Source organism: Anser anser (assembly GCF_964211835.1).
Source record: "Anser anser genome assembly, chromosome: 3".
Taxonomy (NCBI): Eukaryota; Metazoa; Chordata; class Aves; order Anseriformes; family Anatidae; genus Anser; species Anser anser.
The window spans coordinates 70,554,535-70,578,724 of NC_139722.1; the positions used below are offsets into that span (position 1 = coordinate 70,554,535).

Consider the following 24,190-nt stretch of genomic DNA (forward strand, 5'->3'; position numbering starts at 1 on the left):
CTCTCTGCCGCTAGCGAGCGTGGCCGTAGCCTGCAAAGACGGTCTCGAATCTGAAAGAGAGACCGATTCCCTCTGCTGTCCCTACCACCCCGTCTGCTTGGACACCTCCCCTACGTGTGCATCCCAAAGGCTGCGCTCTGCGTCGCCTCGTACATAAACCAAACAAAAAGCCGCGCATCCAGGAACAAGCAAGAAATTAACACGTGCGCTGCAGCATTCTGCTCCCGGCATCCTCCTCGCTTTCTCGGCTGCTTTTCTCACACAGGCTCTTCACTGCTGCCTGCTCTGGAGGCAAGCAGCACGCGTGGCTCTCTAGCTGTAAAACATCGAGCCCCTTTCACACGCCACAGAAAGAACAAGAGCCCACAATCCTAACCTCGCCCTCTGAATTAGTGCTTTACACACACGCGCGTGCGCACACAGCTATCGTTTATTATGGTACTTGGAATTAATAGGCCAAATGTAAACCAGAAGTAAGTAGCTTGCTTTCGGCACGACTATGTTTAGAAACACTACAGGGTTATAGCAGCAGCGCTTGAAAAACACAAGATACGCAAGACTCGCTGACCAGGTCCTAATAAAAATGTGTAAGAAGCATCAGGGCAACAGGCAGTTAAAGGTATCACAAGTGATTAATCTGTTTCAGCTCCATAAACAAAAACATACATAACTTTTACGTGAGCCGTATGAAGCCATTTAGAGGGATGTTAAACTTTTACAACCCACTTCATGCCCAGCAATCGTACAGCCCCAAACTGAAATCTCTAGGAAATCCCCCATCTAAGGAACTGGAGAATCTCTTAATATCTGCTTACGCCTAAACTTCAATTATTTCTGGCTATCAGACAATTCTTATCCAGCAAAGAGGGGCACAAATACACATGCAGATCTGTGGCATATCACATCATCTACCCCTTGCCAGCTCACTTCAGAACTACAAGCTCACTGCAAATGCAAAGACATTTTGCTGCTCCTTTTAGGAGACGTGGCTACACGTGTCCTTTCTTCTTTCTCTCTCTCTCAAACAGGCTTTGCATTCGCCAAAAAAAACAACCGTTCTAACTTTTTTTTTTGTATTAAAGATGCCTGGACAAAGTCAGAGACAGGAAAATAGAACAGAAAAGAACTTAAAAGCCCAAGGAAAGGAAGAGAAAAACTAAGAAAAGCTATACATGCTGTGCTGTGCCTAAGAATAACCACAAAAGCCTTTTCTCTTTCTCCCTCTCTGAAACAGGAGGCACATCCTCTCCACATCACGCTACATGCTCAGCGACTTACCAGCTTCGGCATTTATAGGCCTAAAGCTCAGTTTCGAGTAATTCCCCCCGAGTGCTCAGCTGCTGTCAGCTTCGTTACCCTGAAATTTAGGATTAGACCCTTCTTCTGAAGTATTGCATTCGCTCAGAATCCCGTGCACAAAATGCCTCTTCTCTGGAGTTACATTATCAGACACCAAACTGGCTCTGATTTCAGCGCTGAATATGTAAAGAAGAAAAAAAGCGTGATGCTGGACTCAATTAGCTGTTTTCTGCTCACTGATTGATTCCCCCAGTTACTCGCTAGCTGCATAACTTGCAAGAAAGGCATAAGTCATCAGCTCTAAGCAAATCTTCTATTCACCACAAGGAAAAAAGGGAGTGTTGTACATGGCAAACAATCCCTGTTTTCACTGACGAAGGCTTGCTGACCTCTTGCTGGCCTCCAGTTCCTTAATTACTGTCTATGGAATTTCAGTTAAAGAAAAAAATACAGAGAATCTGTGCAAAGCCAGGACGAAGACTGACCCTCAAACGCAACCGCTAGAGCAGAGGCTGTGTCTATAGGAAATATAACTTAAGCCCTTTACCAGGCGCTTTTAATTTTCACTTTTAAATTCTTCTGACAAAAGCCCCCCTGATAATTTCCCTTTATAAAGGGCTAATTTGACACAAAAATAAACCTACTTTAATGTTCTTTAAATTAGCAAACTTACTTTTTTTTTTCTTGGTTTGCAGTGCTGTAAAAAAAAAAGAACATCACTAACAACTGGCAATGATGTTTAGTTCAGCAATCTCAGCCTGGTCTAGAATTGGCCACATTGTGGCTTTATGAAACACTGTAGCATGACTTCCAACTTCTCCTCCTAGGCTGGGCTCAAACCTCCCTTCCTAAGAAACAGGCTCTGAGATGCTCAAGTAAATTACAGTCAACCGTACCTAATCCTGGACCTTGAGACAAATCCAGAATTTGGGCAATTCTTTCCAAAGCACAAGAAAATGGAGCAAAACCTCTGCTAATTAGGAGCAATGCTATCCAGTGGTGGGAAGCAGTAGTGAAGGAATACAACAGCACCCTCTTTAAGCCAAGAATATACGATTTCCCCTTACTCAGAACAATACCTTTAATGGACAGTTAATCTGGGTTCACTCCAGATCAGTCACACGATGAAATCATAGCAGGACTAAGTATCTACTTCCTTTGATGACGGGCTGATTTTAAATAGCCACCTGGCCACGTATCTTTCTTCAATTTTCTCCATCTTTGTATTACCAATTTTACAGCTTTTCTATTCCCTAACAGTCATGTAAACTAGATTTACTGGCATGTTGTAGCTGGGATTTTACCCTTGAATTACTTCAGCCCCAAAACTCTGATGTAAAGCCCCATGGAAAATTCTAAGCTTCGGATAAAACCAGCTGGTGTTCTCCAATTTCAATAACATACCAGCCCACATCAAGTGAAACATGACAGCGACTTCCTTGAAACGTATCCCAGATTCCCTTAAAGTTCATGGCCGGGAGTGAAACTGATCTAGTTTTGGGCTTGCAACTTGAGTTTTGAAGGTTTTGGGTTTCACTAAGAAATTTTCACAAACCTCTAATCCTTAGAGAGGCTGTTTATAGAAAAGTGTGTGAAATTCAGATGTGATAATTCTTATCATATTCTGAGGTTACAAAAAAGGGCCTCCAAAATTTTAGAGAAAATTGCACATGGTCATAAAGTTTTTTTGCCACTTCACAAAATTAACTGCAAGAGCATGAATTGCAAAGACTCCGTGAGTCTAAAACATGTAGCAGTAGTGTCAGCCCCCCAGGTAAACTGAAGAAAAAAGCCGTCCCATGTCTGGGTTTGGCCTGTGGTTACTTACAAGGAAATCAAAGGAGAGTCTAACGACTACTTTGGTGAAAGACATATTACACATTAGCTGGTGACGACACTGCTTGCTGAAATTAGTGGGAAATATTTGTCATAAGTAACGAGAGCACAATAATTTAATTCCCCCTGGAGGTCTGTCTTGATACTAGAATAGCTGCTTAGGCAAATTCCTAGATGTTAACTGTTTCCAGGTTTTAGTTAAATAATTTTGAGAAGCACATTGCTGACGTTTGCATCTGCAAGCCAGATACATTTCTTCACGGTGAACTGTTTCTCTTGCTGATTAGAATAATTAATTTTAATGACATTACGACTGCGCTCACGTACCACCCGTCATAGGTATATGGCAGAATGAAGCTCTGCGTTACATTACTTTGTATCTGTTACCATACAGCATTCCTTTCCAATTCTCCTGCAGACTTTTCTACACACGGGAGAGAGAGTCTCTACTTCATCGCGTGTTTTGGCAAGGCTAAGAGGGCATGAGGAGAATCCCTACTCTTTGGTGTAGACTGTTATTGATGAATGGAGTACACCACTGGACCTGGAAACCAACTTCCGAGCATTTCAGAAAACCAGCGGTGGAAAGGCAATACATGAAATACAGTGAAATTCATATCAGAGATTGTTTAGGGAAAACAACAACAACAAGAAAACAATGATAGCCCTTTAGCAAAGGGTGTGGTAAGTTAAATCATATTCTTATCGTATTTTTGAACAATCAAACTATTAATGCTACTGTCCTATGTGCGAGAAGTAAACACCAGCAGTGTAGGGGGAAAGGGGCAAGTGGTAAACGACAGGAGCACAATTAAAATCTTCTATTGTACCACAAGTAAAGATTATTCAGCCTGGGTCTGCCAAATAGGGCAGTGAAACACATGGCTTTTGAGATTCTTAGTTCTTGAACTGAGCAGGGCTTTGTTCCAATTTAATAGGCTCGGTCTCTGAAAAGATGGGGGCAGGGAAACCACATTATGGATTACAGCATCTCCTGCTGGCTGATGCATGCAGTGAGAATGGTCACAGGAAAAAGCTGTAACTCATGGTCTCACACCCTCTAGGTAATATGCAGAGAAATTAGGCAGCTGCCCAAAGGCCGAAAGGTATACAAGACAAAATAAGGTGTTAGAATGAATATTCAACTAATTTGCCTTCCCACCTTCCACCCTCCTGTAATATGTGGCCACACATTTTGTGGTGAAGTTAGTCAATGGGGATTGTTTGAATGCAGTCAAAACAGAAGTGGTTAATCACAGTCACCACCTGTGCATCACCGCAAGCTCTCTCTTCTCTGTCATGATAGCAGGAAGATTTTTCAAAGAGACCTTCCTACAGACTAATTACATCCAGTCTTCACATATGCAGGAGCAACTCCTACTGGCAGTGAACAGGAGGTGTACTTGGCCTATACCATTGTCAATTTCTGTGTACAACCTTGTGGTGGCAATATTTGGTCCCACCAGCTAAAGAGACACACACGTAGCTAAACGGTACATGAGGACAACTTGGGCAGGTCTTCCATGGTAAGTAGTACTTATTGAAGCGATATAGTTTTAATCCTAAATAAATTTATTTATTCTCCAAATTCTAAAACATTCTGGAAAAAATCAGACCAAATAGGTTAAAAGAAAACCAAAACAACCCAGCCAACACCTTACAGTGTTCTTCAAAGCAACATATAAACACATCCATGATTTCCCACTCTGTACAGCACTGATCTAACTTCAAACTTTGTGTAGTGCCCTGGAAACTGTAATGGCAATTTGTGTTTCTCTCACGAATGCTCTTGTGTTACTACACGCATGGGAAACCCTGCTGTTAAGCATGGACAGAGATGAGGGGGAAGTTCGTAATAAAAATGCAGTTATTCTTCTGCTACTAGATTCCAGTGCGAGGTGCTGGACACCTCCGCTGACTGAGATCACTGGAGAACAAGGACAGACAGTGCCACCCCAGACAGATCCCCAGCTAGACGTACATACAGCCTGGGAATTCTGCATTTTGATGCTGTCTTATTATTGGCTCTTTCTTCATCGTTACTATTAATAAGTGCTGGGAATATTACAGAAACTTGGAAATGAATAATAAATATACTATCCAACACAATGAGGGGCATTAGTGTCTTTCAGGAGATCTTCACACAAATTGGGTCACTAGACTCTTCAGAGCAAAGCTGAATGCTCTGCATTCATTCACAGCCATACTGAGTATCAGCTCCCCTCTGCTACTTCAAAGAGCACACAGGGCCTGGAGGCAGCAACAAGATCTCCAAGAACTGAAACTTGGGAACATCCTGTGCCACTCCTAAGCCTTTCAAGGAAAAAAAAAAAAAGTTACAAAAACTGGTAGATCCTCTGGTAACAGCAAATCCAGGCCTGAAAGTGCATAGCTTTCAAAATGCTCAAAGTATTCATGTTGTTTCAGTTTAAACACTACTATTTAAATTACAAAATCTCATCCTACCCTAGTCTCCCTTCACATCTAACACCAGTTCTGAATATTCACTGACTTCTACCTTAGCTCTAACAAGTTAAAAAGGGCTTTTTTTTCCTGTAACATACAGCCCTATGTAATTAGCAATGACAACATTAACAAATGGTTAACCACTTCAAAAATCCATCAGTAATAAGAACAAAAATCAATTTTAAAACTGAAGTATTTAGAAAGCTTCAGCAATCTGAATCACTGAAATACAGTATAACCCTGAATAATATGGATTTGCTGTAGCTACACTTAGATTTGCTCGGAGGCAATTGGTGCTATGGAAGTTATATTGTAATTATTTCTTTTCTTCTTAGTCTTGCACGTAACAACATAGTAGTAACTGTTGTGAGTCAGAGATAACTATCAGACTTGGTCTTTTATCAGAGTTAGCTTTATGCCAAAAAGGGAGCAGGTGCACGGGTAATACAATCCTGATTCAACAGCTACAACACGTCACCCACTCAAATGAATAGGACCCAAACACCTTTCTCGCCCATTATTTTGCTTTTCACAATGGTAGTAGATACAGAACCAATACCGAATGCTTATTCAGCTTTTAGCCCCATTTAATGGCTGGACAAATGAAGAAGCCCTCAGGAAATATAATACAAAACCCAGGAACAACAAAAGGATATTTCGGCCTAACTAGGCCTGTCTCTGTGTGGACTCAATTTGCTGCCTTCTGCTATGAGACAGATCAATAGCAGATGGAAAAGAGCAAAAACGGGACTGGAAGCTTTCCAGAGCTATGGCCTCATGGTAGATGAAGATCTGCACTGCTCGCCTCCAGTTTTGCAGAACTGCTTCAGGGAGAACAAGCAGAGGGCAAGTTTCCTACCCGTAAAGGTGCCGTGCTGGCAGACCTGGCCGAAGAAGCTTCCAGAAAGCAGGTGAAGGCACTGCTGCTCTCTCCTCACCCAGCCATTCTGTCAGAGGGAGATGTGTTTTTTGTTCTCCAGGCTCATAAATTGTAAGGCCTCTCTAATGAGGCTGATAAGGTGGTACGTAGCGGGGAGGGGGGCTCGGGGCAGCTCTCCTCAAATGAAGGCATGTGTCGCTACCTGGGTGCCTGCGCTAATGAGCTCTGCGTGGCCGACCATTATGTGATGATCAAAACGGCAGCGCACAAGCCCAACGAGACCAACAAAACAGCTCAGTCCAGGGATAATTACAACTTCATTGAACTTGCATCTACAGAAGCTGTCGGTGAAGCTAATTAGTGGTTTGTTTCTGTGACAGCGTGCGCATGATACACACACTTCTGTCACAATCTCCCTCCTTTTTCTCTCCTTTCCCCAACTTCTGCATCAAATATGACAACCGGTACCAATTAGCAGTCTTTCAGCAGAGGGCACAGAACAGGATTTATATGGGTTTCTCCTAATATTGGTCCTTCAAGCAGAGCTCTGGGGATGGAGCTGCCCTTCCAGGCTTCTTTTTAAGATGGACAGAGAATTTCAGCCCCCCAAAGTTATCAAATGAGCTCCTGTCTTTAAGAAGCATAAAAGGCACCTCAGTAATGGGAAAGAATGTGGTAATTTTGAAATCCTCTTTCCCTGGACTTTCTGAATCCTGAGGACAAATAGGTCCTTATCTAAAACCCAGAAAGGGATTCATTTGTAATCTGCACCTGTTTTACAACCCAACACTTGGCAAAAGGCAATGAAAGCTTGTCTAGAGCTACAGTGAGCAGCCTTCATTTCAACAGAGATGAAAAATCAATATTCACAAATCAATTTGTAAAAAATGGTGAGGTATTTCAGCTTTATACATCTCACTAAGAAGAAAAACAATTTCAACTGCATTTCCACATTATGAAATAAATAATACACATAACTTTGTTGTGAAACAAAGGTTCACAGTGAGGTTTAAACCCACCAACTGCTCTAAAGTGGCAGAGAACCAAGTCACCTACTGGCTTGGGAAGGCTTTTGTTTGTTTGTTTGTTTCTTAACAGCAAGCAAACAGGACATACAAGTAACAACACAGAAATTACATCGGGCTGCCTCCCTTTGGATACTGAGGAGATGACCCTTCAGCCCTTTGTTGTTTATCTCTTGGATTTAATTTTAAAAGGGTACGAAATGCAAGTTTCCATTCCCTGGCACAGTAATTTAAAAGAAGAGGAGCTGGGAAAAAGAATCTTTAAATCTTTGAAATGAGTTTAGCAGCAACACCAAGGATGTTAGTCATAAACACATGACAGTTACACAAGCTAAAAAAAAAAAGTGTGAGTTTCCTATTTATTTTTTTAACAAAAGAAAAACAACAGCTAATGGTATTTGCCCTTTAGAGGTTATCTCATTGGTGGATGTTCTTATGTTTTAGGCAGACCTGACTTGAAAGTATGGAGCACTTACAGATCTCCAGATGTTCTGCCTACATTTTTAGATTCTCTGAATGCTTAGGTTTTTTTTTTGTTTTTTTTTTTTTTTTTTGGTCCTGAAATGTTGTTATCAGGCAAAACTAGACCAAGATTCTCTGTAAAAACATAATGACCCATCCTCCCAAGTCCTCCTAACTACCAGCAGGTCTCTTTGCCTGGGAAAATAAAACAAGAAAACAAGAAATGGAAAAAAAAAACCAAACTATACTAGTGTTTTGATCTCTCTTAAATCCCCAAAGTTATTAAACAAATGTATAACAAGTGAATTAAAATTATGATTTTCCTGAATTTCCTCAATCTGCAAGTATCCTACAATTCACTTTTATCATTTGTGTGTACGAAATGTTCACAAAATGATCAAGTATGATCACAGTGTTCCATTAGAAATTGCCTAGTAACAATTTGGCCACAAGACTGAAAAAAACAGAAATCAGAAAAAATGCCAACAGAATCAGAAGAGTCATTGCCCAAGGAGTTTTAATTCAAACCAGAAACTTCAATTTCAGTGACTCATATTTTAAATTGCTTTCTGGGGCTAGAAGACAGTGGGCTATCTAACAGAATGTTTCTAATATATGGAAAAACATCTTTGCTCCTTGGACTCTATAAAATGAGTGTGGCAGTTCTGAGTTTCCAAGTCTGCAGAGTACAAATCACACAAATGGCACTGAAAGTCAACCGATTTAGCAAAGGAAGTGCTTGGACACAGAATCATCTCTGTGCCTCTCACAAGCTGGTCATTTTAGATTAATAGAGATGTCCTTTGGCAAAACAGTCTGGGTGAACACATGCGCTATCTCTAGACATATCTGACACTTTACACTACTTGTTTTCCTCCCTCTTGCACGGCAGTTACAGCTCAGAGTCTTTCACCCCAGTTAACCCTAGTTGCTTTTTGGTCCAGAAAGAAGCCAAGCTGACATTTGTTCTAACAAGAACTTTTGTTTCTGCACATGATCTGCTCTTCACTTGAAGACATGCAGTTTCACAGCTTCTGTTAAATGTAACGAGGATAAAAAATAGCAACAAGGGCAAAAATCTGGAGAGGTATTTAGAACAATAGAATACGGATTCCCTCATTGATGTTAGCAGGAAGATGGTTCAAATCCCACCAGAACAACAGAGAGATGCAAGAAAGCTCTTGGCTGGAAGAGTAAAGACAGCTTACGAAAATAATTTTAGAGAAGATGTGCCAAGTCATTCCATTCGGGAGCAAATACTGAGTCATATTTAGTCCTCAGAGGTATATACAGCTTTCGGTAACTTCAACACAAGCATAAACCATTATCAGAATATTTAAGAGTAAAACTCAGTAGACCTCTGAGATTTTACTAAAGTAAATGAGAGTTTTGTGGCTTTTCTGCTTTAAGTATTTTAGTCAAAGGCCTTAAGGGGGGACTGTCCAGGCTATAAACACTAATGAGGAAAAAGATCAAGACACTTTCCCTTGGCTAAAGAACCAATGCAGAAGAGCAAGGATTCTTCCTTCTATATTCTTTGCACATTTCTGATATAGCTGAACAGAGTAGAAGGCAACATCTGTTCCTCTCTGTTCCCACCTAACTGAAGATGGGCATTTTTTTTTGAATACAAACAAGAAAATCCTTCTCCACCACAAAATATTTTAAACATCTCATAAAATGACACAGCATTCCTCTTTTCATTTAGGGAGGAGAAGCTAACCGTCTGCTGCAGTTAGCAGGAAATTCCATTGACAATAAAATAAATAAATCAATCAATGGGCTCAGAAGTCTATGATTCAATTATATGGGTTACTAAGAGCTTGGATTTGACAGCCAAATGTGTTCTTCTGTAAGATTTATCAGTGAACTTTCAATTAGAGAAATCAAGTGAAATAAACTACTCTGTGGAAATGAAGATATTTGGAACGAAAAATTAATTAATTCAGTATGGCATGACACAAAGACTGATGCCCATAAAAACAAGAGAAGCTACAAAACTCAGAAGTAAAAATAAGGGAAGAAAGCTGCCTTACTACTTATGGGTCTCACAAAAGCTGCAAACTCTGCGCTGAGAGTTAGAAAATACAGAGTTAAAACTGTTTGAAAGCAGCAGGCAGCTAGGACTTAGCCAGACCCTCAGCTAGGATGCATCAACAGCTGGGAAGACCTGAGAAACTCTGATGATTCATAGTAACTGAGATGTAACGTGAAACAATTCTAAATATATGTATATATATATAAAACAAAACAAAAAAACCCCACACCTCTTTCTGTGCGTTAAAAAACAAAAACTATGTAATACAATAACAGAACCCAAAGATTTAAAATCTCTATTAAAGATTTGCTGTAGACAGAACATATCATCATGAGGTCAAATGATAGATTTGCTATTATAAATCACCAAGTAAATCAGGATACTGCTGCACCACAATGAAAGACTTTAAATATTAAATGACACTGGGAAGCTATATCAAAAGGACAGGTACTTACATTACAATTGGAAGACCCATCAAATGTTGAGTAAGAACCATCAGGCCAGTCTGTAGTATCTACAGTACTTGATTGCCTGTGCTGGGCTTCATACTCCTTCAGCTGAAATTTGAAAAGACAGAGAACACATTTTCCAGTGAGAAGGAGCTATCAGTCTTCTTTAAAATAGCAAGAGTTAATGTCTTTTCATTCTTTTTTCCCCAGTATCACTGTGGAATGGGGAGAATCAGACCTTTCGCATTGTCTGTCTCACTTGTTTAAAATAAACTCATTTATTTTGCAATCAGCAGTTTTAATGATGAGATTTATTTTTTAAAGAAGGTGATCTGTGAATACCGAATTTTGATGAATTATCATTGGCAAAATATAAATTACCCATCCCCATCAGAGGCACAGTTTATACTGGACAGACTCACAATATTCTACCAATTTTCTTGATAAAGAAAATGATCTGCAGTGAGGACTAGGAACCGATTTTTATAATTTTACAACTAAAGAACATTTTTTCCACTTTCCAATAAAAGTCTAAATATTTACAACCAACCCTACCAGAGTCAAATTGTTGAGAGGATCATCAAGAACTGATGATTAAAAAAAAGAGAGAAAAAAAAAAAAGAGTTGCTGCTAATAGCTCAGACCACTAGAGGGAAACAATACTGGTATATATAGTGAATATTAAAGATCAGGTAGAATTCTCTCCCACAATTTTTTTTTAACAGCAGAGATCCCAATATTACCCCCCTGGTGATTTCAAATTTTTGCATTTTTTTCATGTTATGATTCCCAGTAAAGCAGTATTTTCTTCAGACAATAATGTAACCTTATATTCTATGATAGCCTATAGTCACGATTGAGCTCATGTTTTCTGAATCTCAGGTACCCATACAGAACATCCTGTGCTCCACCACGTTATTTTGCTCAAGGGAACAAAATGACGAGTGGCATACAAACTTTATCATTGGCCTTTTGGCTTCTGAGAAAACAGTTGTTTTTCCTGTGGCTCATCAAAATTCAGATTTTGTAAAGAAACACTTGTGTCAGTCACTAACCTGTCAAAAATTACATCTGTTCTGATTTTAATGTCAAACACCAAAAATGGCTGAGTATGTTTACTTTTAGGACTCAATTCATTTGTCATATATTAAGCATCTATTTTTGGGTAAGCTAAGCTATGTTTTCCCATGAACAATGCAATTCCTATCTAATTTATACTACCTAGTGCTAAGTAACAAACAGGCAGTTTTTCCCCCTTTCTTCTCTGTTTTGTGAGCAACTGAAAACTTTGAATTGGTATATCCTACACCATAAAACATGTTTCCCAGGAAAACTGAAGTGTGTACTTATCATACCCTAGCAAGTGCTTCCTCAATAGTGATCATCTTCTCTTTGACCATCATCATTAGCTGGATCCGTTCCTCATCACTCATCGTGATCTCACTGGCCACGTACCCGACATCCTCTCCTGCAGAGAAATGCACCGATAAAACAACCGTGTGAAAGAGGTCACACACAGAGTGGTATGTACTGGAATTGGATTTTAGCTGGACTCTGAGATGTGGTCACCGCATAGATCTGGCTGGCCAGAATAGACCCTCCCCAGACCAATCTCAGTATGATTTGACAGGACTGAATGATTTGGAAGTAACTAAGCAATGATATGAAGTAAATTAGGGCTAGAAAAAACAAGTGTACTGACACTGAAATCAAGACAGTAGAAGGAGAAGTAGAAATAAAATGTGACTGATATAGTTATTGACCCTAAAGACAAGAATCAAGAGAAAGTGCTAATGCCAGGAAAGTCCTGAACTCAGCCCTGAGGAATACTTCGGTCAGCTGAGTGGATGGGAAGCCGTTCCAGGAAAAGTGTGCTGGGCCCTCTTAGCTTTCTGCTGTAGAGCCATGAGCTGGCACACAGTGCTGGATGTATTTGGCCTCCCAGCTCCAGGACCTCTTCTGACATGAGCTTGGAACGTCAGCATGGAGAGTTAAAACTTGAGAGCCAACGAGGACCCACACTTAACTGACAATATAAATGAGCCCCTTTTCAACCTCATAAGCAGGTTCCTAAATTTTTTCACAACCCATCTGAACACAGTCACGGTGATGCAGGGAGGCATCTGTTTGCAACAGAAGGATCCAACAGATACACATGGGAAAAAAAAGAAATTTTCTTTGTGAAGCAAAATATTTAAAGCAATGCACGGCTGCATTTTTTGAAGAATTAGAGAAGGAGACCTGACAGTTTAAGTGGAATCAATCCTTAAATTTTCACTATTCACCAGATGCATTTCCACTACTCCTTGTAGTGTCTTTTCCTGCAATGAGAGGCTGGATTAAAGCCTAACGCAAACAGGTCTACATAATCAAATGCCAAAGAAAGGAGAAACACCTTTCTAATTAAAACAGGTAAAAATTTATCTCATCAAGTCAGGATCAGAAGAAAAAGCATCATTCATTTTTATATGTTATTTATAAGTATCTGTTAATCACATCATTTTGTGCATGTGCCATCACTGACAACAAGGACTGAAGGTGTCCTAGCAACTTGGAGTTGTGGCCTCACAGAATGCAACTCATCCTTCTGTGAGCCCTGACACAATGGACCAAGTCAGCGATACTTCCAGATCCACAGATCTGTAACTACCACACTGCTGCAAATGAGTTTTACTCTTTTGTAAGGTTGGATCCTTATATTTTATATGGATAGGTTCAAAAGCCCTTTAAAAACATTTACCTTTGGAAGTCTGCCTCATTAGTCCTTTCTGGTTCTTTCGGAAATTCTGCCAAAAAAACTTATTTTTCTTTTTCCAGTCTGCTTTCCCTAAGAGAAAATGAGGGAGGGGGAAAGAAGGGAAAGGGAAGAAGAATTTCAAAAGGAAACATTAGTTAGTAAACACTACAGAAGCTATCAAGTTATATTTTCTAAGACAAAAATGAGATTAAAAAATCCCAAATTTTCTCTGTTTCTTGAGTTAGTCTGTACTAGAACTATGCTGATGTAGCTAATTCAGAGAAATGCACATTCTTTTATAATTGCCAATGCTATAGACGACCGAGATAAGCCAATAACTTACATATTTTGAACTATAAACAGAAAATATTTTACATTCATTTTGATATCTGTTGAGCTGTTAATGTCAAGTTTGGAAGTGTTTTTGAAGTATTTCATTGTTTTATTCTCTCTAGCTGAACCACGATTACGCAGCAAAAGCTACAAGTCAGATAAGGAATTCTCTGATATATGTGTACATATCTATATAGAAAATAAACACGTTGTGTATATAAATACACACACACATACATTCTGCTACTTGGCATGAGAAATTTCAGGAGACCTTCAGCTACATCTGACTCTTGCTCACTGTATGCCTTGATTGTGCAAGGCTGGGACTACATGTCCATTAAAATCAGATCTGCATACTGCTTGATGACCCAGAAGTAAATTATTTATTCTAGAAAAGTAACAGGATCTGGATCAAAAAAAGGCATATAATTGTGCTCTGTTGAATTAACCAGGACACATGCTACCAAGTTTATGCCATCTGCAAGAGAACATACTGTGCCTGATCTGGCACAAATGCTACCGATTTGGATCTACTTCATCCCTCTGTTTTTCAAAAATTCAAGTGAATGCAGTTTGTTCTGTGCCACTGAGTTTCAGCACGTGACTATGGTATTTTGGATCTTGCCTTAGAAGCCCCAGAGTTGGGCTTATTGACTCTTTGAAAAACAGCTTAATTTTGCACTGTGTGGAAATGATCCTAGAAAAAATTTTAAAAAGAAACAACCCCTCTGCTCTAATTTTTCTTCAACTCTCCAGTGAATAAAATAACGCTAAAAAAAACCAACACCCTATCCAGAATTTTACCAATTTCACTAATGAGTTTGGATACCAATTTGAACTAATTATGGTAAGTTAAAAAAAAAAAGTGAAAGACAACAGAAAACAAATACATATTTAAGAATGCAAAATATTTCAGAAACAAAAGACGAGCCTCTGGCACGACATGCACAAACACAGTTATTCACTGGTGGTGGTAACTTTCAGAATACAAATGGATAGGCTAGCAGTGATCAAACATTAAGGAATTTGAAATTCAATATAACAAGTCAAAAGCTGTGCATTTATCACATGGCAGTGCTGGCTGAGCTGCCTCTGAGATCACCGAGACCCCTGGCATCTCACGTTTAAAGCTCCCTCCCCATGCACAGAAATGCTGCTGACTTCTGCTAGCATTCTGTTTACTCAGCTCTTCACATCCTAGCACAAGCGAAACTGAAAACCTGTTTAAGAATTCAATATAAGTATCAAATAAAATGAAATATACTGACCTACAGAGCCTTCTTCCGAACTTGATTTATGAATGGAGAGCCTAGAACACAAAAGAGAAATGGACTTATTGATGCAGACTTCTCACATTTCATGGGAGCTGTCTGATTACAGTAAATTATAGTTTCCAAACAATACATCATGAGCCGTTTCTCTTCCTCTTTCTTCCAAATGCAGCATGTTGGAAACAAAACCTGAACCCACTGGTCTGACCACAGTAACTGAGTTTCCCTCTGCAAGCTCTGAAAAACGCCTTTGACCAGCACAGAAAAACATAACTGACAGAAGCCTATGGTTAAGCCAAAAGCGTCTCGGAATCCCTCAGAAAAAGACTTTTTCACATACTTCCCTCCCTTTCATTTCATTGGCTGCTTTAGAAACTGTAGCACTGGGATGCTGTATTTGTTTAGGTTTTAACAGTTGTGGGCCTTTTTGTCTTTCATCTGGAAATGCTTTATAAATACGCATTCATTAAACTTTCAGAAAGCCACCACGAGGAAGACAGGAGTAGAGATTTAAAGACACGCTGAAGAAAACTTGTCCAGACCCCGTGAAGTGGGACAACAGATGACCGGCGACTACAGCTGCTTCCTCCTTTTTCCCTTCTGTGTGCTTTCCCACCAGTTTATGCTCCCTTACTAAAAAGCTAGTTAGAGAGACTTATTTTAACCGAACATGGACTTTACAAACAACCCACTAATATAGTACATAAGTCTTTTGTTCTCGGTCTTTATGTTCATTGAACCAGTTTTCCATAATGGATTCCAACTCAGTGCCAACGTTCATTGTGGGACCTCTGATGAGACAACATTACCCTCCCACCCCCAGCCCCCCCTCATTGCCTTTTTTTCTCTCTGTGTAAATGGAGCTAATAGAAATTACCAAATCTTGTGAAATTCTTTGAAGCCTTCCTACAGGAATCTCTAACCAGGCTGAGCCAAGCCAGTGAAATTACTCTTGCCAGCTTCAACGGCTTTGCTTGAGGCTCCAAGTGCAAAGCATTACTGCAGTATTTTTGGCTGAGAGCTCTGCCCTGTTACATGACAATGCCCTATTGTGCCATGCCTGTGCTGTACCCATGCAAAATGGAAACACATACATCCCAGCATACCAAGAAGAATTCAAGCCAAATCATTCTGTGAATGAGGCCATGGAATACATACATGTCATATTCTAGTTGCCATCTATAGTGTTTACACGGGTTCCTTGCATTTTCTTGGACTCCCAGAAGAGGGCAATGAAGAGTTTTTGATAAATTCAGTAAACCTCTTGAAGGGAAATTTTAGTTTAAACCAGTTCCGAGTTTAAAAGATGTAAGCAATTACTGGCCAACGTTTAGTAAGCATGAAAAACACACTCATCAATTTGCAAAGACATCATTAGAGGGGAAATGAGACAGTATGAAGTTTCAGTTTGATTTAGAAATTCATCTAGGCAAAGAGGGTTTGGCATAGCAAAGCGCTGAAATCTGACCTCTTTCAACCTCAGACTGATTAAAAAGTTAATCCAGCACAGATTGCAAACCAACTGAAGTAGCTAAACTTCAGATTTGGAGTGCATCAGGTGGAGGGAGACATTTAGTGTTTTCCTTGCTGATAAAGTTTACCTTTGAAGGGAAAAAGTTAATGATATAGGTGTATGCCACCAACTGCTTGGTATTTAAGAAATCAGAATAAGAAATGCAGAAGAAAAATAACCCTCTATACTTTCTGGGTAAAATAACCAGAAAATCCAGTGCCAAAACCAGACTTTCCACATCCAGACATTTAAAGTAAAGATGTCAGTGAGTATTTTTTTTAAATAAAGGAAAAACAGATTAAAAGTATGTGGGCTTTTATACAGAGACAACAAAGTAAAAAGAAAGCCAACTCCTGTTGGAAGTGACAGAACTAAACCAGTAAATGTTTTGTACCTGAGCACTGACCTCACCCACCAAGTGAACAGTTACTTTATCTTAAATTAATTCAGTATTCACAAAATGAACCAAATCACCATCCTTGGAGAGTGAAATCTCTTAATTATCAGAACTTCGCCTCACTAGTGAAATCAGCCTCAAAGCAGAGGCGCTCTCTTGCGCTCTTCAGCCTCCAAATCCATTTGAATTCTTTTCTTCTCTTCCACAGTTGCCAACAATGATGCTAGTAAGCAGCAGGTGTAGTGGCAATGTTTGTGATGTGGACATCTGTTCCCTGGGAATTAGCCTGAGGCCACCAACTCATTCCATGCTGGTTTCCAAAGAAGGGGAAGAGCAACAGGAGCATACTTGTGATGCTCCTGAGCCAGAGAGGGTGAGGAGATGAGTAGGATCCACAGCAAGCAGACTGCCTTCTCCTTTATATCTGATTTAATAAGTATACTGAGTTTCATCAGAGGATGCAAATTCCAGTTATCATTTCATGCATTCCCTGAAGAGGAAATCTTCCATGTCTGGGCTGACCTTGAAAATGCTAACAGCTGGTCTTAAAGGATGGAAATGCCAACAAAGCCTACCACGCAGAGCCTGACAAAGCATTTGCTTCTTAGTTCTATCAGACAACTCTGACACTTAAAAATGCTCAGTGAAATCAATCAAGTGCTTTACTTCCTAGCATAGTACCTCCGAGTTGCTTTACGTCTGATTTGCCAATTACACTCCCTTACCCTGTTAAATCTGCAGCTCCTCTGTGAACGTGCGCTGAAAGTGATTTGTGTTCTTCCATTCATAGACTGATAACTTGTACTGAAAGTTAATGATGCAGTGACACTTGGCAGAAGTCTCAGCACTGCGTGCCTGAAAGGGAGCCAAATGCCATTACTCCACCACGGAGGCCTTCATTTTTGTTGTGGTCTGATGTACAACTTCATTAGCAAGCTTTCAGATGAAATGTACTATGTCACAGCATATAGCAGGAGAAATATACGGGTATATGTTCAGACAGAAAGGAAGACAAAAGATTTACGGCCAGAGGGAAGGAGTACTTTTGTATCTGCCCCAAATCTCTGGGAGTGAGCTTCCGAATGGATCAAAACTTTAATCCATTAATCTCACAAATTAAAAACCATCTTCTAGGCCTTTACTTAGGGCCTCTCAGAGCCACGCTGCCATAACAAACAAACAACAACAAAAAAGCAGCACTATAGAGTATCTAAAAATCGAGCTACTACTTTGGGGAATAACAAGATATTACTTCATTCCTGCCTCAGAGAGATGACGGCTTTCAGTGGAGGTGAGTAAATTACACCAGAACACTCAGTGATCAGTGACGCAAGACCTGGTAGCTTGGAACTAGATGATCAAAAAGACTGACTTAACAGAAATGGTTTAACATTCAATGCCAAAATGTGCTAATACACAAACAAGACTGACACAAAAGACAGTATTTCAAATGCTGGAGGTTTGCAGATGACAGAGTACTTGGACATACCTGCTGAAGAAAATGACAGGAAAAAGAAAAAAAAAACCATGCAGTAACAATTTAATCCTAAAAGGCACAAAGAAGGATGGGACATTCCAATGACAGTATGGAGAATGAATATATATGGGAACAGCCTCTATGACTGAAGTTACTCATGTTCAAGAAAAATGAATTCCAACCAGAAGAGGTAAAGAGAAAAGCTGTAAGGATCAGGGAACTGAACACTTCATCTTAACAGAGAAGGCTAGAAAAGTTTTGCCTCTTCAGCTTGCCAAATTGAAAGCTGAAAGGAGATTAATTTACTGCCTATTAATAAAAAAGGCACAGGAACAAGCAGACATAAGGTGGTAAGAAACAGGGAGTTACCATTTCCTAACTATTTGGACAAACTTAGACCAGTAGGTAGAGAATGGGAGGGCAGCTTTAAAAACTGCTTCTGATAAGATGCCTGAAAGATGTGGACCAGACCAGACATCTGATGAGGATGAGCTGGACATGAGGACTGCCTCTGGAGGGCACTTCTAGTTCTTTTTGCAGACTGTGGGTTCATTGCTTTTGTATGAACAAGAGCAAAGCCAGCCAAGCACAATGGTCTTTGAATCCATCTGTCCATAAAAGTGCTGCAGCTAGGATGACCTTGATGTACCAAAGCAACTTCTCCCTTTATAAATTATCTCTGAAATCCTGGAGGTGGGCTCTAAAAACTGGAATACAAGGAAGAATTGATGCACAAATTTGCTTCACAAGCCCATTGCAACTGAATCTGGTCATAAAGAGGCTTTTAACTTGGCTGTGTTCAGCTTCCCTTGTTAACTCTGGGCTGGTTCTGACCCAGAGAGAGAGATGCCATGGCTTGTCTTGCACAGGGAGCGGCTGATTTCTCAAGACACATGTTCACACGCGCCTCAAGATATGGTGTGCTGGTACACCACAGAATGGGAAAAAGAAACCAGTGACACCACGTGCTGGTTTTATGAATGCACCCGAGCATTTTTGAAAGCTCATCATTCCTGAAGCAGAACTAACACGGGGACTGAGAATGACAGGAAGGCTGACGGGTTTCTGTTTTGCCACTAAGTATGTTCGATGCAGATGTGCTTTAACACACAGCTACGTCTCGTTTATGGCACATAAAATCCACAGGTGCACAGCACCATCTGTTAATGAAACCACTACTGCTATGATCTTCAATAAACTGATACTGGCCCTCTCCTTTTTCCCGATGACTATTTATAGACCATTAAGGAAAATGCTTTTCATGGGATTTTCAGTCTACAGATATTATTCACATTCATAGCAGCAGACAAACTGATGTAAAAGCCCACGCTGGCTTCTGCCGCCAAGCCATTTGGTTATCCGTGTGCATTAGAAATGGCCCAGTCACATAATTAGTATCAACTGACAGACTTGTAACTGCTCCTGACTGAACACAAGGTAATTTATCTAACCAGAGCTGGCACAGGGAAGAAAATGGGCCTTTGGTATTTTTATCAAATTTGCATGAACCTGAAGAGAAAGCAGGCCTGCAAGATTCTGACCTTGCTGGCACCAGTGTGAGAAAGAGATGGAAAGCAAAGACGTTTCATTCAATTATCTTCTCATTAGGTTTCCATAGCAATGGCTCTTTAAGCAGGTCAAAACTTTCTCAGTGGAAACAAACACGGGGCTGCCCGCGGGCGGGCGCGTGTGCGTGTCCCCTGCCACGACCACGGCGGAGCCACGGGGCTGCCCGCGGGCACTCGACATGGAGGCCGGCGGTGGGGCTGCGTCACACATCGCCCGAGCAGCCTAGCGGGCCGAGGCAGGGGCAGATCGCTGTCAGACGAAAGCTCCTCCACGGCCAAGCATGAGGCAGCGGAGGTGACGCACCGCGTGCACTGCTCGCAGTTCGGCTTCCTCGTGAAAGGCGGCCTTCACGCTGCCCAGCACCCAACTGGCAGGACGGAAAGCTCCTGCCAGCGGCTCGGAGGAGCACTGGTTCCCCTCCTCACGTGTCCCAGGCGGCGCTTGGCTGGCCTCTCGCTCCCATTGTGAGGGTTATTGTGGGAGTTTCCTGCCCTACTTCTCTCGAGGAGGCTGTTTAAAGGCAGCATGAATAATTTGGCTTTGACTAAATCGGGCCTCAAACAAGTGACAACAGGGCCGTACACATTCACTGCTTCTTTCTGATTCCTGCAAGCACAGGGTATAAAGAAACGCGTCTTAAATGAGGACATCTCGAGTATGGCAAGCTTTTACTTCTTCCTTTTTTTCCTTCCAACGCTCCTTTCCATTTTTAACCGACCCAAAAGGAACAATTTATTCTGTCAGTAATTAAGTGCAGCCTTTGGCATCCTCACTTTAGGGTTTTGTTTGTTTTCTGCTTTGTTCTCCTCAGTTTCTGCCCTCTCCTTGCCTCACGTCCTCTGGCAGAGGACTCCTGTTTCTTTGCAGAAGAGCTTTCAAATATCTGCCAAAGTTAATTTGGGCACCCTGTCAAGTTGCCAGAATCAAATATGACAGAATTTAAGCCCCCCCATCCATGACCTGGAGTGATGATTTAACAACCTCCTGCTTTCTGAGCTTGACCTGTAGTTTGGATGCGGTAGGGGAAGAGGATTAGGAAATCTAGCGTTAAAAACTACTGGCAAAGGCCAGTAGATTAGTGTACCAAAGGGGGCAGAATTTAGGCTTGCATGAACTCTGCTGTAAAATGAAAGCTGTTTTTATTTAAAGACTGCTGTTTTCAGTAGAAAACACTGCTGAACATGGGGACACCAAACTGCAGGCACTCTCCCAGCCTTAGGCTGATGCGGAGTTCAAGCTTATTCCGCAGGAGTGTGACTGGCATTACTACGGCACATCCACTGCAGAAAATCCTTAAGAACAGATTCAGTCAGTCAATAGTTTCTCCTACAGGGCTGACAACATGCAGATAACCACTTCTGTCCTGGCTTCACTGGCTGGCTGCTAACAGCCTCAGAGAAAACCCCAACTACTGAGCAGCCTGCAACTCCTCCTCTGACATCCACAACAAGCAACCAAGGAGCCGGCCAAACTGCATGCACTCACTCAACGTGGGAGAAGCTCGGTTTAAGACGTGCACCCTGCACACACAGAGCACACGACAAAGATACTCACTCTGGAGAGCAGCTGAAGCCAGGAGCTGAGCACGCAGCTGCCAGAGGCACAGCAGCTCCCCTGTGCTGGAATGCAAAGCCCCCGAGCAATGCTGCCCCATACGCATGAGCTGCTTGCCAGCATCTTCTGCTTCGTGAGGCTGTTTCTGCTCAGCTCGCTGCTCTGGCAGAGTCTGGGATTTCAGGATCATTGGGTAGAGAACATTTAAAATGTACTGAGCTGCAGGCTGAGAAGTATAGCTGGACAAATCATGGCACTTGATATGAAGTATTGACCATTTACTTGGTCAGCAGTGTTCTTGAGTGGTACAGATCTAGAAAGAGCCAGTGACTCATGCAGAAGTTGGCAATTCACAACATTCACTGGCATGCAAAGGTGGCAAGATGCCTGTGAAATGCCACAAGCATTACCCCATGCATTATTTTGTGTCCTTCCTTTCTCTAGCAGCTGCAATAAAAAAGAATGAGTACACAGGAGTGACTGTACCTCATCCTGCCTGTACGTAGTGCTCTTGGGTCTCTCACCCACTCTTCTCTCTTTCCGGGCAGTTCTCTGATGCACCACGTTTGAAATTTGCCCAGAGGCTGCTGGAGTGAGCAGTAAGAGCAAGCAGATCTATTTCCCAAGAAGGAAAATACACAACTTCCCCTCTGCAACATCCCCAGTTCTTCTGAAAACAGGATGAGAGTCAGGATGCAGAAGCCTGAGTTCAGGGGACTGGGTTTAACCTGGATTTCCTGGCAAACATGCAGAGCTCATCAGTTTGTCATGTAGGCCTGAATACTCAAAAATGGGAACAGGCTAAAAGTTGGATTACATTGTTTTAAATGCTCTGTTTACAATTATGAGAAAACCTTGCTCAGTCCCCTGCCTGGGTAAACATCCTTGGGGTGTTGCCATCACTTTGAAATAATAGGGATTGTATATACAAACACATCCCCAGATCAACATGCTATGGGGACAAAGAAGGAATAGTAACTACTAAGAACACACTTATTGCCTATTCGCTACAGTGATTATTCTTCTAGCAAATCAGAAGTCAGTGTGTCTAATAGGAGCACTTGCAGTTCTGGGGAGACTTCTGTTTAAAATGAAATGTCACGGATAGAGGGAGATGCTGCTGCCACTTTGCTGGAGGCAGACTGAGAATCTGTGAAGTTACACCAGCACTACATCTGATGCTATGACTGCAGTTTAAAAGAAGGAAATTTTGGAAAGGGCAAAGGGAAATGAAATTAATTATTAAGAGAAAAAAAAAACTATAAACACCTCATTCCATGCCTTGCATTATTTGCTGAATATTATATGACTAGGAAGCCTGCCCAACTGCTTCATTTACAGAAGTAACTCTAGCATGGCCAAAAACTCAAAGGAATTGTGAGCTGAAGCTTGAACAAACATTACTTTCTTTTCTGCTCTTTATTGATAGCTTTCCAGGCCACATCAGTACCCTTGGCGTTACCCTCCACACTCCTTCACGTGAATCTCACAGGCCTTTGCTACAGTGAAGATTTTTCTCTCTTTGTCAGAATCAATCAAACAAAAAGCATCTTTGGTAGGGCATTTATAATGCATAGAGCAGGTTCATATGTGCAGTCTTTACTTGTAGTTTCATCAATTAGCAGGAACAGCGTTGCCAGCAACAGAGGAAGGTGGCATCGCCCCAAATGCCTTTCGGAGGGACAACCACTCGAAGTGACAAGCATGCTGTCTCCAGGCTCGTTTAACCCCTTTTTGCCTCCCTCCAGGCACTACGGCTGTTCTTCTGTGTTACAGCAAATCACCCACTAGACAGAGACTTGCTCGGCAACTTGCTGGACTGAGGGGACCAACTAATTTCATGCTGGCTTTGAACAGATGGTAATAATAATGACCTGGGCAGTACGGTTAGTAAGACTCAAGGCAAGACTGAACATACACTGCCTGTCCACATAAACGGGATTTTTTCCTACCACAGGGCATCAAGGCTGAGCTGTTTTCACTGCGGTGCACAGTGGAGCCTGTCAGACTTTCTCTTCAATCGGGCACCACAGAAAAGGAAAACCATACCAAAGGTTAAAACAAACACAGTTTCTTCCAGACTCTCTCAAAGCCTCTTTCTGTCTGGAATCTCTCAACTGTCAAATTAAACAACCATCCAGGTGTGTTATTTTAGAGCTTTAGATCCTGGTAGGGTTAAGCTGCAGGGTGTGCAAACAGCAGCTCTGGGTGAGGGAGCTACTGGTGACTCCTGCAATACATTGTGCCACTTGCTCTCGACTCCTCATCCCAACAGGAGTTTTTCTCTTTTTTTTTTCCACTTTCTGAAGCAACCCGCTCATGACACCATACAAACAACTCTTCTTAGCTTACCCTAGAAAAAAGTTTGTATTTTCAATACATGGACATGTAATTTTTTGTCGGCCAAGTGTTTACTTGGGCTTTGGAAGAGTATGCACAACAACAGATTTTTCAGCTCCGAAAAGTCTGGATGGGCATTTTGGGACAAATCTTTCTAATTCAGACCTCCAAATCTGTTTCTGAATGTAAGAAACCAATGCACATATACGTCCAGTTTCATGTTTGACAAAACGGAGTCTTCCAACAACAAAAGAAGCTTTGTAAAAGGTTCACCCCAGATCTATCACACAACAGCGGTGGCCACAGGAGCACTGTCCCCAAAAGGACAAACTGCCTGTCTCTTGTAGCATGCCCATGCAGCAAAATTCAGCTGAAAGCCATAAATTAGACAATGCACACAAAAAGGCTCTAGTTCTGACACATCCTCCCCCCAAAACATCAAACTCAGCATCTTAGTAACAAGTACAGATGGACTTAAAATAGTCATTTTTCAGCAGATCAGTTTTATAACCTTTCCCTCCATGGAAGAGGGCTGAACTGACAC

General features: G+C 41.3%; 1 protein-coding gene across 15 annotated transcripts in view; it reads right to left on the reverse strand.

The window, feature by feature from the left end:
- SASH1 (SAM and SH3 domain containing 1) overlaps nucleotides 1-24,190 on the reverse strand; it is a gene marked incomplete at its 5' end in the record, with an annotated part of 511,807 nt that overhangs the window by 37,453 nt on the left and 450,164 nt on the right. For 14 of the 15 annotated variants that reach the window (XM_083830239.1, XM_083830240.1, XM_083830231.1 and 11 more), the window contains 4 exons: nucleotides 10,462-10,563; nucleotides 11,811-11,923; nucleotides 13,196-13,282; nucleotides 14,794-14,834. In XM_083830239.1, the coding sequence (XP_083686365.1) occupies nucleotides 10,462-10,563; nucleotides 11,811-11,923; nucleotides 13,196-13,282; nucleotides 14,794-14,834 (343 nt within the window). The remainder of the gene's footprint in view (nucleotides 1-10,461; nucleotides 10,564-11,810; nucleotides 11,924-13,195; nucleotides 13,283-14,793; nucleotides 14,835-24,190) is intronic. The other variant, XM_083830238.1, reaches the window with a different exon arrangement.